Source organism: Argentina silus, assembly GCF_951799395.1.
Source record: "Argentina silus genome assembly, chromosome: 5".
NCBI lineage: Eukaryota > Metazoa > Chordata > Actinopteri > Argentiniformes > Argentinidae > Argentina > Argentina silus.
In genome coordinates this window covers 19862756-19874948 of record NC_139659.1, presented here as the reverse complement: position 1 = coordinate 19874948, position 12193 = coordinate 19862756, and the positions used below count along the sequence as shown (strand labels likewise).

The following is a 12193-nucleotide window of genomic DNA, read 5'->3' as shown; positions in this document are numbered from 1 at the left end:
TCATTCTTTAAGTTCTGTCTGAAAGGGAACGCCACAGCTTCTTTCGAGCGGAAACTAAACCTACTTGGATAGTTTCGTAGCGCTACAGCTGCCCCATTTTCTCTGAAGCGGCAATGTGGGCGGGACTTAGGTCTGTTGCTGTGCGACTGATAGTTGAACTGTCAATCAATCAGATGTCAACAAGTGCAGGCTGCCCAAGTTAGCATGACCGTGTCCAACGTGTTTGGCATTTTAAGTAAAGATTTTGACAATCTGGAGAAAGTTTGGGATGTCTTCTTTTAAAATACGGGAGGGAAGTGAGAGCAGATTCACTTATGGGTCTCAATGTCATGATTTGAACTTGTTAGCTGGCAAGTTTACCAACTGGCTAATCACGTTCTTTATTAGGGTACCTAAAATAACTGCCACAGAGTTAAAGTAACTGTACCATCAGGGGACAGACAGTGCCCTGCGTAAGTAATGGGACAGTTAAGTATTTTTTCTTCTTTTGGACCTACACTCCAAAAGTTTGGATACAGAATCAAACAATTACTACGAGGTTAAAGTAGAGATTATCAGCTTTTATTTGATGGTATTTTTGAACATATTGGTTTCACCATTCAGAAATTACATCACTTTCACAACCATCTTCAGTTGTTGTTTATTTTGAGGATGTTTTGCCTTCAGTCTCCACTTCAGCAAATTAAATGCATGTTCAATAGGATTCAAATTTGGAGATTGACTTGAACTTTCTGGCCCTGATAAACTCCCTAGTTGCTATGGCAGTATGTTTTGGGTCATTGTCCTACTGTATAATGAAGCGCAGTCCAATGAGTTGGGAGGCATTTGGTTGTGCAGTACTTTGGCTGACAAGATGTTTCTGTACACGTCAGAATTAAACCTGCTGCTGCCGTCAGCAGTTACATCATCAATGAAGACATGTGATCCAGTTCCAGTGGAAGCCATGCATGCCCAAACCATAACACCCCCTCCACCATATGTCACAGATAAGGTGGTATGCTGTGGATATTGGGCAGTTCCTTTTTTTCTCCACACTTTGCTCTTGCCATCACTCTGGTACATGTTAATCTTTGTCTCATCTGTCCACAAGACATTTTCCAGGACTCTGCAGGCTCTTCTATGTGCTTTTGATCAAACCATAACCTGGCCATTCTGTTTTTGTGGCTAACTAGTGGTTTGCACCTTGCAGTGTAGCCTCTGTAGTTCTGCTGGTGAAGTCTATGGATTTCTGACACATTCACGCCTACCTCCTGGAGAGTGTTCCTGATCTGTGTGACAGTTGTTTTGGGGGTTTTCATAATCATGGTGAGCATTTTTCTTAGCTCACCAGTGCTTTCTTTCTTTTTTAATGATGTTCCAAACTGTTGCTTTTGGTACGTTTAATGTTTTGGCTATGTTTCTGATTGATTTTTCTTTCTGATAATTCAGCCTCATAATTGGTTTCCCCGACTTTCATTGACGTCTCATTGTTCCTCATGTTGACAGACACCAATAGCAGACTCCAAAGGCAAACGCAAAGCCTTGAATCAATAGTAGACATTGTACAGAAACACCTGTCAAGCCAATTGTCCCATCACTCTTGGATACCCTGGAACAGGGGGACTATGCATAAAAGGTTTCTGAATGGTGAAACCAATATGTACACAAATACCATTAATTAAAAGCTACAAAACTACTAATTCTACTTTAACCTCATAGTAATTGTCTCACAGTAAAACCTATAACAGTCATGTTTACTTTACACCTTATCCATGCACTCAGAAGTCCTTGATTTTACAGACACATGCCAACAGCCTGTGGCTAACAGAGGTGACTATTAACTGATAACCATCCAAGTGCCCAGGGAGATTTATCTTTCTTCCCATCTCTCTCTCTCTCTCTCTCTCTCTCTCTCTCTCTCTCTCGTGCCCAGTGCTTGTTGTCATTAAGTCTGAACTGCAGAACCAATTAGTTTGATCCAGAGGGAATATGATGTGCAGCTCTATGGACGGTGGGGATATAAAGGGATATAGAAGTGTCTGTCTGTGTCCCTTTGTGAATGTGTCTTCTTTGGTATCGGACCTCTTAGCTATGCTTGGATACCCACAAGAAAACCCCAGACACTCAGACGATCAGAGACAAACACACATTAATTGACAAAGCGGCCACACTATACAGACAGACAGACAGACAGACAGACAGACAGACAGACAGACAGACAGACAGACAGACAGACACACACACAAACACACGCACTGTTACAAAGAGCACCTGTTAGTCTTATTGTGTCATGTGTCTGTTGGTGTGTGTGTGGGGGGGGGTGGGGGGGGGGGTGTAAGCCCGCTGTTTTCTGTGTTTGTGTCAGTAAAACGCTGTTGTTGGCATTTGGCTTAAATCTGAAACACTCTGATGTGCATACACACACACACACACACACACACACACACACACACACACACAGGTACAGTAATGAGGGGTGACTTTCCGCTTAGCCCTGGCTCTATCCAGGCCTCTCCTCACATCCCCTCAGTAATGATGTGATCTACATTGGCCTTTTAATGTGCTAATGTCTGGCCAGGTGGTCTCAGCACAGTGCAGCACACACCACCTAATGTGGACAAAATGGCCGACGTCAGATTCTCCTCCTGATTTGAATAATGAGGGCACATTAGGAGCCAGCTTTGAGCTTTTACCTGGCCAATTGGCACCAGCTGTGTGTGTGTGTGTGTGTGTGTGTGTGTGTGTGTGTGTGTGTGTGTGTGTGTGTGTGTGTGTGTGTGTGTGTGTGTGTGTGTGTGGGGGGGGGGGGGGTGTGTCTGTGTGTGTCTGTGTGTGTGTGTGTGCGTGTGCGTGTGCGTGTGCGTGTGCGTGTCTGTGTCTGTGTCTGTGAGTGTGTGAATATTTTAATGCATGCTTTTTTGTGTGACCAGATGTACTGAGTGCAGGTCTGAGTGCAGGTTTGTTGTGATATACAGTACATGTGCCTGAGGTGTGTGTGTGTGTGTGTGTGTGTGTGTGTGTGTGTGTGTGTGTGTGTGTGTGTGTGTGGCGCTCACTCACTCTGGCGGGCTGCATCCAAGCATGCAGGGGAATATGCTCCTCTCAGTCCCTCATAAACGTTCTCTCGCGTGAGACAAGTCCTCCTGCACTCCAGTTTAGCCTTCTCGAAGCGGGAGACCGTCAAGCATGGATGATGACTAGGGGACTGTATGTGTGTGTCTGTGTCGTCTGTGTCTGTGTGTGTGTGTGTATGTTCGTGTTTGTGTATGAGTGTGTGTGTGTGTGTGTGTGTGTGTGTGGAGGACCAGTTTGTGTAGGTGTAGCGGAAAATGGTTTGGAACCGCTCTCCCGTAATCAGTAATCTTGCCTTAGATCCTGAAAACATGCGTTAGCTCCCCAAGCTAATGCATAGGCTTTAGCTTAGCAGGCTAAGCACATGTCTTCCTCTAGGGAGACCCGGGTTCGAATTGTGGTCACATATATGTGTCTGAGTATGGAGTGTCACAAGACCTCTCTATTAGATATTAATTGGATGAATGTTTTGCAGGTATGTAATGCATCTTGTATGTATGCATCTTCAGTTGTGGTGTTGCCTCTGGTTTCTCTCTCTCACTTTCTTTCTCTCTCTCCTTCTCTTTTTCTTCACCCATTCACCCCACTCTGTCTCTCCCCTCTTTCCCCTCTCTCTCTCTCTCTCTCTCTCTCTCTCTCAATTCAATTGTGTGTGTGTGTGTGTGTCTGTCTGTCTGTCTGTCTGTCTGTCCGTGTGCACGTGTGCGCGTGTGTGTGTGTGGTTAGAGTGATGTGAGTGGACAGTGCTAAGCTGCTATCCGCCCCCCACCCTGACAGCTAATTACCAGGATGTGCCTTGGCCACTGATAGAGAGAAATAGTGACCGAGGGAGAGAGAGGGTAGGAAGAGAGAGGGTAGGGAGAGAGAGGGTAGGGAGAGAGAGGGTAGGGAGAGAGAGGGTAGGAAGAGAGAGGGTAAGAAGAGAGAGGGTAGGGAGAGAGAGGGTAGGAAGAGAGAGGGTAGGGAGAGAGAGGGTAGGAAGAGAGTGGCAGAGGGAGAAAGAGCAAGCAAAAAAAAAAACAAGCATGTGAGTGTACCTGACTTTACCCATCCACCTAGTAGAGTTTTTACACGTTACAAAGTCATCGGATTCTGTTTAAGTTGCTGGAAAAATGGGGTGGAAAAGGTTAGCAGGGAATATGTAACATTGGGCTGTCCTATTTAGAGGTGGTGGAAATAGGACAGGGTTCCCCCTGGGTTGGTCAAGTGTCTTCCTCTTTCAATTTCTTTCTATCTTTTCGCCCACCCTTTTCTCTCTGTGTTCTGTATATCTCCCTCTTTCTTTTCCCCTCTCCCCTCTGTCTGTCTGTCAGTCTCTCTCTCTCACATAGAGCCGTAGACTGATAGCCACCTTAACAGAATAATGGTGGTGTTTTAAATTAGATTTCATGTATTACCCCACATGGGGAAATTCATTTGGTCTCTTGTGCTAAAAACAACAGTTTGTTTCATTTTCAAACAAACAATTGTTTCATTTTTTGTTGTTATGATGTATTTATTGGCTTTATTTTTTTTTATATTACAGTTTTGCACATATGTTTGTTTATAACATATCTGTTGTGTCTTATCTCATGAAAATGAGATAAAAATGACAGTCCATTACTGCCTAAATCAAAATAAAGGGATCTCCCCTGGTACCCAGAACAGGCCTTAAATTACACCCAAACCAAACCGTCCACACTTCACTGTGCAATAATTTATGAATGATTGTCCAAAATGTAAATCAAGGCAATAAGTAATGTGTAAGTAATGGGACAGTGAAGCATGTTTTCTTCTTTTTGCTCTACGCTCCAAAAGATTTGTTAATCAAACAATTACGATGAAGTTAAAGTAGAGATTCTCAGCTTTTATTTGATGGTATTTGTGTACAGATTGGTTTAACTGTTCAGAAATGACAAAAATGTTTATGCATAGTCCCCGTGTTTCGGGGTACCCAAAATTGATGGGACCGATTTATCAAATGTCCAAATTAAGCATACATGAAGTCTGCTAACCATTGACCCCACCAGACGCTGGGTGTCTTCCCTGCTGATGTTGTTGTTTGTTTTGAGGTATTGTTGCCTCAAATCTTTTCATCGGGAAATGAAATGCATGTTAAATTGGATTTAAATCTGAAGATTGACATAGCCAGTCAATGGCCCTGAAACTCCCTTGTTGCTATGGCAGTATGATGCCTCCTGGTGGTGGTTTTGACGAGGTGAGTGCCCTGAAAAAACCCCTCACCAGGGTCATCACGCGGCCTCGTGACATCGTCACAGCGGTGGCTCGACTCTAAACTTTGACCTACTGTCGTACAAGGAAGCTAAGTTTAACTTTTGGGGCTTAAAGCAAGTCAGATGTGTGTAAATTGCATTTGTATTCATTTGCGTTTTGAGAGCGTCAGGTATATTAAAAAAAAAAAAGACGTGGCCAAATTAGAAGTGTGCATGAAGACATTAATTATTTCTAAATGAAGGTGAATCTAAAGACATCTTCACCCCCCTCACAGCGTTTTAGGCAGCACCCCCTCACAAAATATAATTGTGCTAAAACATTTCCCCTGCTTCTCTGCGCTGTGAGAGAATTGACGAGATGACGGTATGAGAGTAGATCCTAGCTAAAATAACCCGATATTTAAACCATTTCCACTCTTCATCTCTGTAATTCATTAGCTGCCATAACAAAGTTGATTTTGCCAATCTATCTGATAAGGCAAACCGTTCTCTTTTTAAACATCCTTCACAGCTCTTCTCACCACCTTGTGGTGGCTTTCGGAAGCACACCGCATATACCCGCAGCGGCATGCAGCCGCGGTGTTAAACCTCGACCTACTGTACATACTTTACTTGGCTACATGTCACCATCTCTATCTCTTCCTCGTTTTATTTGGTCTGACCAATAAAAATCTGATAAATGTTTTCTAAAAATGAGTAAATAATTGGTTTGATTAATAGATTAATCTGTAATTGTTTAGATTGTTTTCACATTTTTTTTTCAGAATTTTTTCTACTTCATCTTTTTTGTTATATAATTTATCTTGAAGATCTTGAGACATATCACAGGAGTTTGTTTATGTTTTCTTGAAGAATATTGAATGGAGAAAGACACATACAGTCTTATCTTCAATCTAGTAGTAGTTTATCACATTTAGAGAAAAACAATGGAATGTGGCATTGAGAAGAAACCACCGTGGCACTGTCTCGTCAAGCATGTGTTAATAATCCACTTTGATTCCAGGAAGTGAACAATTTCAGTATTCATTTACCTATTGCACTTGCTGAGTTTTTCAACAAACACAACATTAGTTAGGGAATTGGAATTAATGCATGCAGACTCGGAAACTGACATTCTATTGACACATGAATCGATGCTGACATGAAGTGTTATGTAATAGAAGAACTATCATTTTGTGTAATTATTTTAATGATTAAAATTAATTATTTCGATTCGAGAATTTAGTTGCTGTAGGTGTTCATATAAGCAGAAAAATAATACAATGTTAACCTGTCCAATGCAAATTCATTCTCTGTTTGAACACTTGATGGTGGAAAAACTTATACAAGCAATGTTAAAACAATACAATGAGTTGCAAATGATGCTGTGGAACAAACAAACAATACTACATTTATTCATGATTTATTCATACTATATGTATGATTCTGGACACGAACACACACACACACACACACACACACACACACACACACACACACACACACACACACACACACACACACACACAACTGTATTTTGCCTTACACTGCCATCTAGAGGTGAGAAGAGATTTTCCTACTTTACTTTTCCTACTTTATATTGAAAATATATCTCCATCTCTAGTCCAATGAGTGCTCTACGCTGTTGAAATAGTACAATGGTAGAATGAAAGACATAAATGCGCAGCCAACCCTGTGCTAAGAATCAGTCTGAGGCAATGATTGTCAAGGTCTGTAGGTTTGGATTTAATGGCTACCACTGGGACACAATGTACAGGTCCCTCTGTCTGTAACAGCTCTACCTGGTTACAGTTCAGCATGACTAGCATTGTGGCTCAGTTGGTAAAGCATGGTGCTAACAACGCTTAGGTGTGGGTTTGATTCCTGCTGGGACCATATGTACTGAAATGTATGCACTCACTGCAACGTAAGTCGCTTTGGATAAAAATGGCATATTATATTATATTATATATTATATTATATTATATATTATTAAACTATTTATTGGGCAGTACTCTTATTTTGAAGACACAAATAACTCCTACGTTGAAGGAACAAAAAACATCCCAAACCCAGAAGTGGGTTTCACAAATGAACTGTCGGTGCCAGCTCTCTCGTGTTGTTGTCTTTACTCAGTATTTGGTCAAAACTATCAGTAACACTTTACATTAAGGTCACATTTGTAAAGGGTTCATAATTAGTTAATAAATCACATATAACCAGTTTATTATTCAATTATAAACCATACAAACAGTTCTAACTCATTAGTTTAGATACTTCCTGAACTGTGGCGGATGATTCGGGTGGCACCAAAAAGATTCAACACATCAGTACAATGTGAAGGTCTTCCAAAGTCTGGTACAGCTGTCACCATGCTGTTTGAACCACGGCTCTTGAAATCCTGATGTCCTTGAAAAGAAACACTTGTTCCTTATCTAAAGTGTCCACCGTGCAGGTTTACATATTTTATTTGTTGATATATATATATAGATATAGATATATAGATATATATCCACTACTTACCCCTTCTCTGTGTTCACTGATGTGTGGTTAGTGCTCTGAGCTGGCTGAGAAAGTCTCTGACCATATAAGAGGTATCAATATATATAACTGGTGAAATATCCCACCGTTAACCATTCCAACTGATGAAATGTGACCTTAATGTAATTAACGTGCACCTACAGTATAACATATAAAATAAGGCACACCAAGTGAAGTAGCCTTGAATGTTTGTAGGGGACGTCAAGCAAAGTGATCCAACATTGCATGATTCATAACAGGTAGTCATAAACTAATCATTCACATCAGTTGTTTATTCATGCTTGTCTATGCTGTAGTAATGACCGAGATGGCATTCACTTTTAACAAAACCTGACCCAATAAGAAACTGCAGCAAGGCTACTGGCTAGTATTTTTTTAATGAGCCACACAGGTAACCAAGGCAACCTTTCAAAGGCGGAAGGTACAAATATTTTGGTATGTGTATACCCCTTCCTGCCTGATTTGTGGATTAAATAAGAATGCACAAAATACAGTGTTTCATGAAAACACACAAGTGAGGATCAGGATCTACTTCCTGCTGATCGCGCATGTTTTTGTTTACCTGAAGGGAGAGCCAATCACATTCAGCGAGGAGACCTTTGGGACTCACCGCTCCAGTGCCATGAGACAGTTTCTTCAGAACGCCATTCAGCTGCAGCTCTTTAAACAGGTATTGTATGCGCACACACACACACACACACACACACACACACATTCATACAGTACATTTTAATCCTCATATACTGTATTCACATGCATGAGCAGTCATACTCACATTTGCCCCAATCTCACACACACACACACACACACACACACACACACACACACACACACACAGATACACATCCCTAAATAGTATCACACAATCATGTACATTCAGTGTACATTTGCCATTTGTCACAAGGGCAAACTGCATAAACACTCACACATAATAATAGTAATTGTCAAAAAGAAGCCAAAAAAAGAAAAAATGCTTCACTGTCGCGTTACTTACACAGGGCACTGTACACTCACCCAACACTTTATTAGGAACACCCGTACACCTTCTCATGGTTGAGGTGGTGTAATGGTGTCGGGAATGTTTTCTTGGGCCCGTTAATACCAATCAATCATCGCTTGAATGCCACAGCCTATTTGAGTATTGTTGCTGACTATGTGCATCCCCTTCATGGCCACAATTTACCCATCTTCTAATGGCTACTTCCAGCATGATAATGCATCGTGTCACAAAGCAAGTCATCTCAAACTGGTTGGATGTGGTAAAACGGGAGATTCACAGCTTGAAAAGTGCACCTGAAAAATCTGCAGGAATTGTGTGATGCAATCATGTCATCGTGGACCAGAATCTCAAAGGAATGTTTCCAACATCTTGTGGAATCAATGCCACGAAGAATTGAGGCTGTTTTGAGAGCAAAGGGAGGCCCTACCCAGTATTAATATTGTGTTCCTAATAAAGTGTTCGGTGAGTGTATATGTATAGTACATTAATCTTTTCCTCACTTGCACTCCCAGTTCTCCTAACATACAGAAGCTAAGGTCTTTTCTCTCTCTGTAGTTCATAGATGGCCGTCTGGACCTTCTGAACTCCGGAGAGGGCTTCAGTGATGTCTTTGAGGAAGAGATCAACATGGGTGAATATGCAGGTCCGTCAAACCGGAGTCTACTATGAAGTCATTATTATTCGGCTGTAGGATTGATTTATACCACGTGCACACATACACACACACACACTGTATAGAAGCACCCACTCGCCCTTTGACAGGTCTCGTTGTAAATAAGAAATTGTTCTAAGTTGACTTTCCTGTACGAATAAAGGTGAAATAAAATACAATAAAAATCCACCACAAACATGTACAATATTGAAACACCCACTTGGGTGAAGCACAGCAGCGGGTTCACCACACACTGGCTATTGCAGTGGAGGTATTTTGACAATAGCTTCCCCTGCACTGACCGCTACATACACTAACCAGGATGCCCACTGTGTGAGGACAATGACCTTTCACCCCTGTGACCACACCTCTGTGTTGACTCCACAGGCAGCGACAAGACCTACCACCAGTGGCTGTTCACTGTCAAGGTGGGTACAAAGAGACACGACTTTCTCTTGTAGTGCAGAAACTGAGTGTTGTTGTTGCCGTGTGTTTCTGTCCCTCTGTGTTGTGATGTCTGTTTTGTCTTGTGATGTGACGTGACTGTTTTGTATCAACTTGCGTGTTCGTCATCTGTTCCTGGCCTTCTGTGTTGTAATGTCTATCTTGTCTTGTGATGTCACCGTATTTTGTTATTGTATTTATTGCACCACACTTCTCAGTTGCCGCTGGCCAAGCCGTCATTGTAAATAAGAATTAGTTGTCCCCCACGATGAAATCGGTAAAGGGACGATGGATTGGTCTCTGTCCCCACGATGAAATCGGTAAAGGGACGATGGATTGGTCTCTGTCCGTTCATATGTCACACGCTTCTGTCCGTTCGTCTGTCAAACGCTTCATCTCCGACACCACTGGGACAATTTTGTAGAAACTTGGGTGAATGATGCGTCTTACCATACAGATGCTACATTTACAATATTACACTCATTGGCCCAATTTTGATGAAACCTGAGTGAATGATGCGCCTTGCCCTAGAGATTGTGGTCCTCTGTGGCTCAGTTGGTAGAGCATGGCGCTAACAACGCTTAGGTTGTGGGTTTGATTCCCGCTGGGACCATATATACTGAAATGTACGCACTCACTGCAATGTAAGTCGCTTTGGATAAAAGCGTCAGCTTAATGGCATATATTATTATATTTTTATATTATTGTTTAGGGGTGACGCCGATTCATCTTGTGATGGTGCGGCCAAAATATAGGTTGTTATCATTAAAAATGCCATAATAGGGTGCACTTCAGACTGCACCTTATAGCCAACTGACTGTTTTCAAATAATCCTGTCAAATCCATGGAAATGAATCAAATAAGCACCGCAAGCTCATGTAACTTTCCAGCCTACCTCAAATCCGTGGACTGCCTTCAAATAAATGCAAAGCTGTAAGAAGCTCAAATAAGCACTTCACGTTCCGGTAACTTTTCAGTTATACATTTGAATAATCACCAGTTCACGCAATGAGGGGCGCAACTGTACATCATTAGTGGGGGACAACATGTTTACTGTACACTTTTTCGACTGTTCTTAATTAACCCGCCTGAATAAATTAAGGTGAAATTAAATAAAACAAATAGAATAAACTGTTGCAGCTGAACAATTCGCACAAAAGATCAGACAACTCCTGAACGTCAACTTCTGATCTCTACAGCCGATTACGGTCTGTACTGTTTTGTTGTCTGTTTGTTTGTTGTTTTTCATCTTTCCCTTGAGGGATTCATCACGCAATTCAGAGGAAGCCTCGCGATGTGAATGAAAGCGCTTGACTTGAACCAGAACTCACTGTTTGCGTCTTCAACAGAAAGGGGGCGGCGCCATCTTCAACACAGTGAAGACCAAGGCCAACCCGGCCATGAAGACCGTCTACAAGTTTGTAAGTCATATCTCTGGTTTCTGTTATTTATACCTTTCAGAAAAGTGTTGTATTTGGTACTCTCATATCAAAGTAATAATTATGCATCAATTCTATTAGTGACGATAGGGTATTCGCTGATTTAATTTACTTTACACATTTCAAATCAAAGTGCAAAATGAATACAGAGTCTGTGTTTGCAGTGTCAAATACCTCCACTGCAATCGCCAGTGTGTGGTGAACCTACTGCTGTGCTTCATCCAAGTGGGTGTTTCTGTACTGTACGTATTTGTGGTGGATTTTTATAGTATTTTATTCCACCTTTATTTATACAGGGAAGTCAAATAAGAGCAAATTATTATTTACAATGAAGACCTGTCAAGGGGCGAGTGGGTGTTTCTGTACTGTGTGTGTGTGTGTGTGTGTGTGTGTGTGTGTGTGTGTGTGTGTGTGTAAGTGTGTGTGTGTGTGTGTGTGTGTGTGTGTAAGTGTGTCCATGTTTGTGTGTGTGTGTGCCCGTTGCGCATGCCCGTTGTGCTCTAAGTCATACTGTTTCCCCCCAGGCGAAAGACCATGCAAGGATGGGCATAAAGGAGGTCAAGAGCCGGCTCAAGCAAAAGGTACACAATGTTTAGCTCTTCAACAACATTAAATGACATACGTTATATCCTGTCCTGTGTGGCTCTGTTCAGAAACAACCCCCATCCCGTCTGCCTGAACACTCATGTAGACCTGAGAGGATTGGATACGTAAGATGGTAATAGCCAGTTTCACGCTTTGGAGTGCTCAGATTACTTTTTTATGGTAACAAGTCATTTTAACATGTCAGTTCTAAGTAATCAGTTACTTAATTAGCAAGTTGTTACTTTTACAATATTATTTCCCTCTTTCTTTGTTGGTGCAAATACGTTAT

General features: G+C 41.7%; 1 protein-coding gene across 1 annotated transcript in view; it reads left to right on the top strand.

The window, feature by feature from the left end:
• dennd1a (DENN/MADD domain containing 1A) overlaps positions 1–12193 on the top strand; it is a 103152-nt gene that overhangs the window by 74261 nt on the left and 16698 nt on the right. The window contains exons 14-18 of the mRNA XM_083669354.1: positions 8353–8454; positions 9340–9427; positions 9824–9864; positions 11230–11301; positions 11844–11900. Of these exons, the coding sequence (XP_083525480.1) occupies positions 8353–8454; positions 9340–9427; positions 9824–9864; positions 11230–11301; positions 11844–11900 (360 nt within the window). The remainder of the gene's footprint in view (positions 1–8352; positions 8455–9339; positions 9428–9823; positions 9865–11229; positions 11302–11843; positions 11901–12193) is intronic.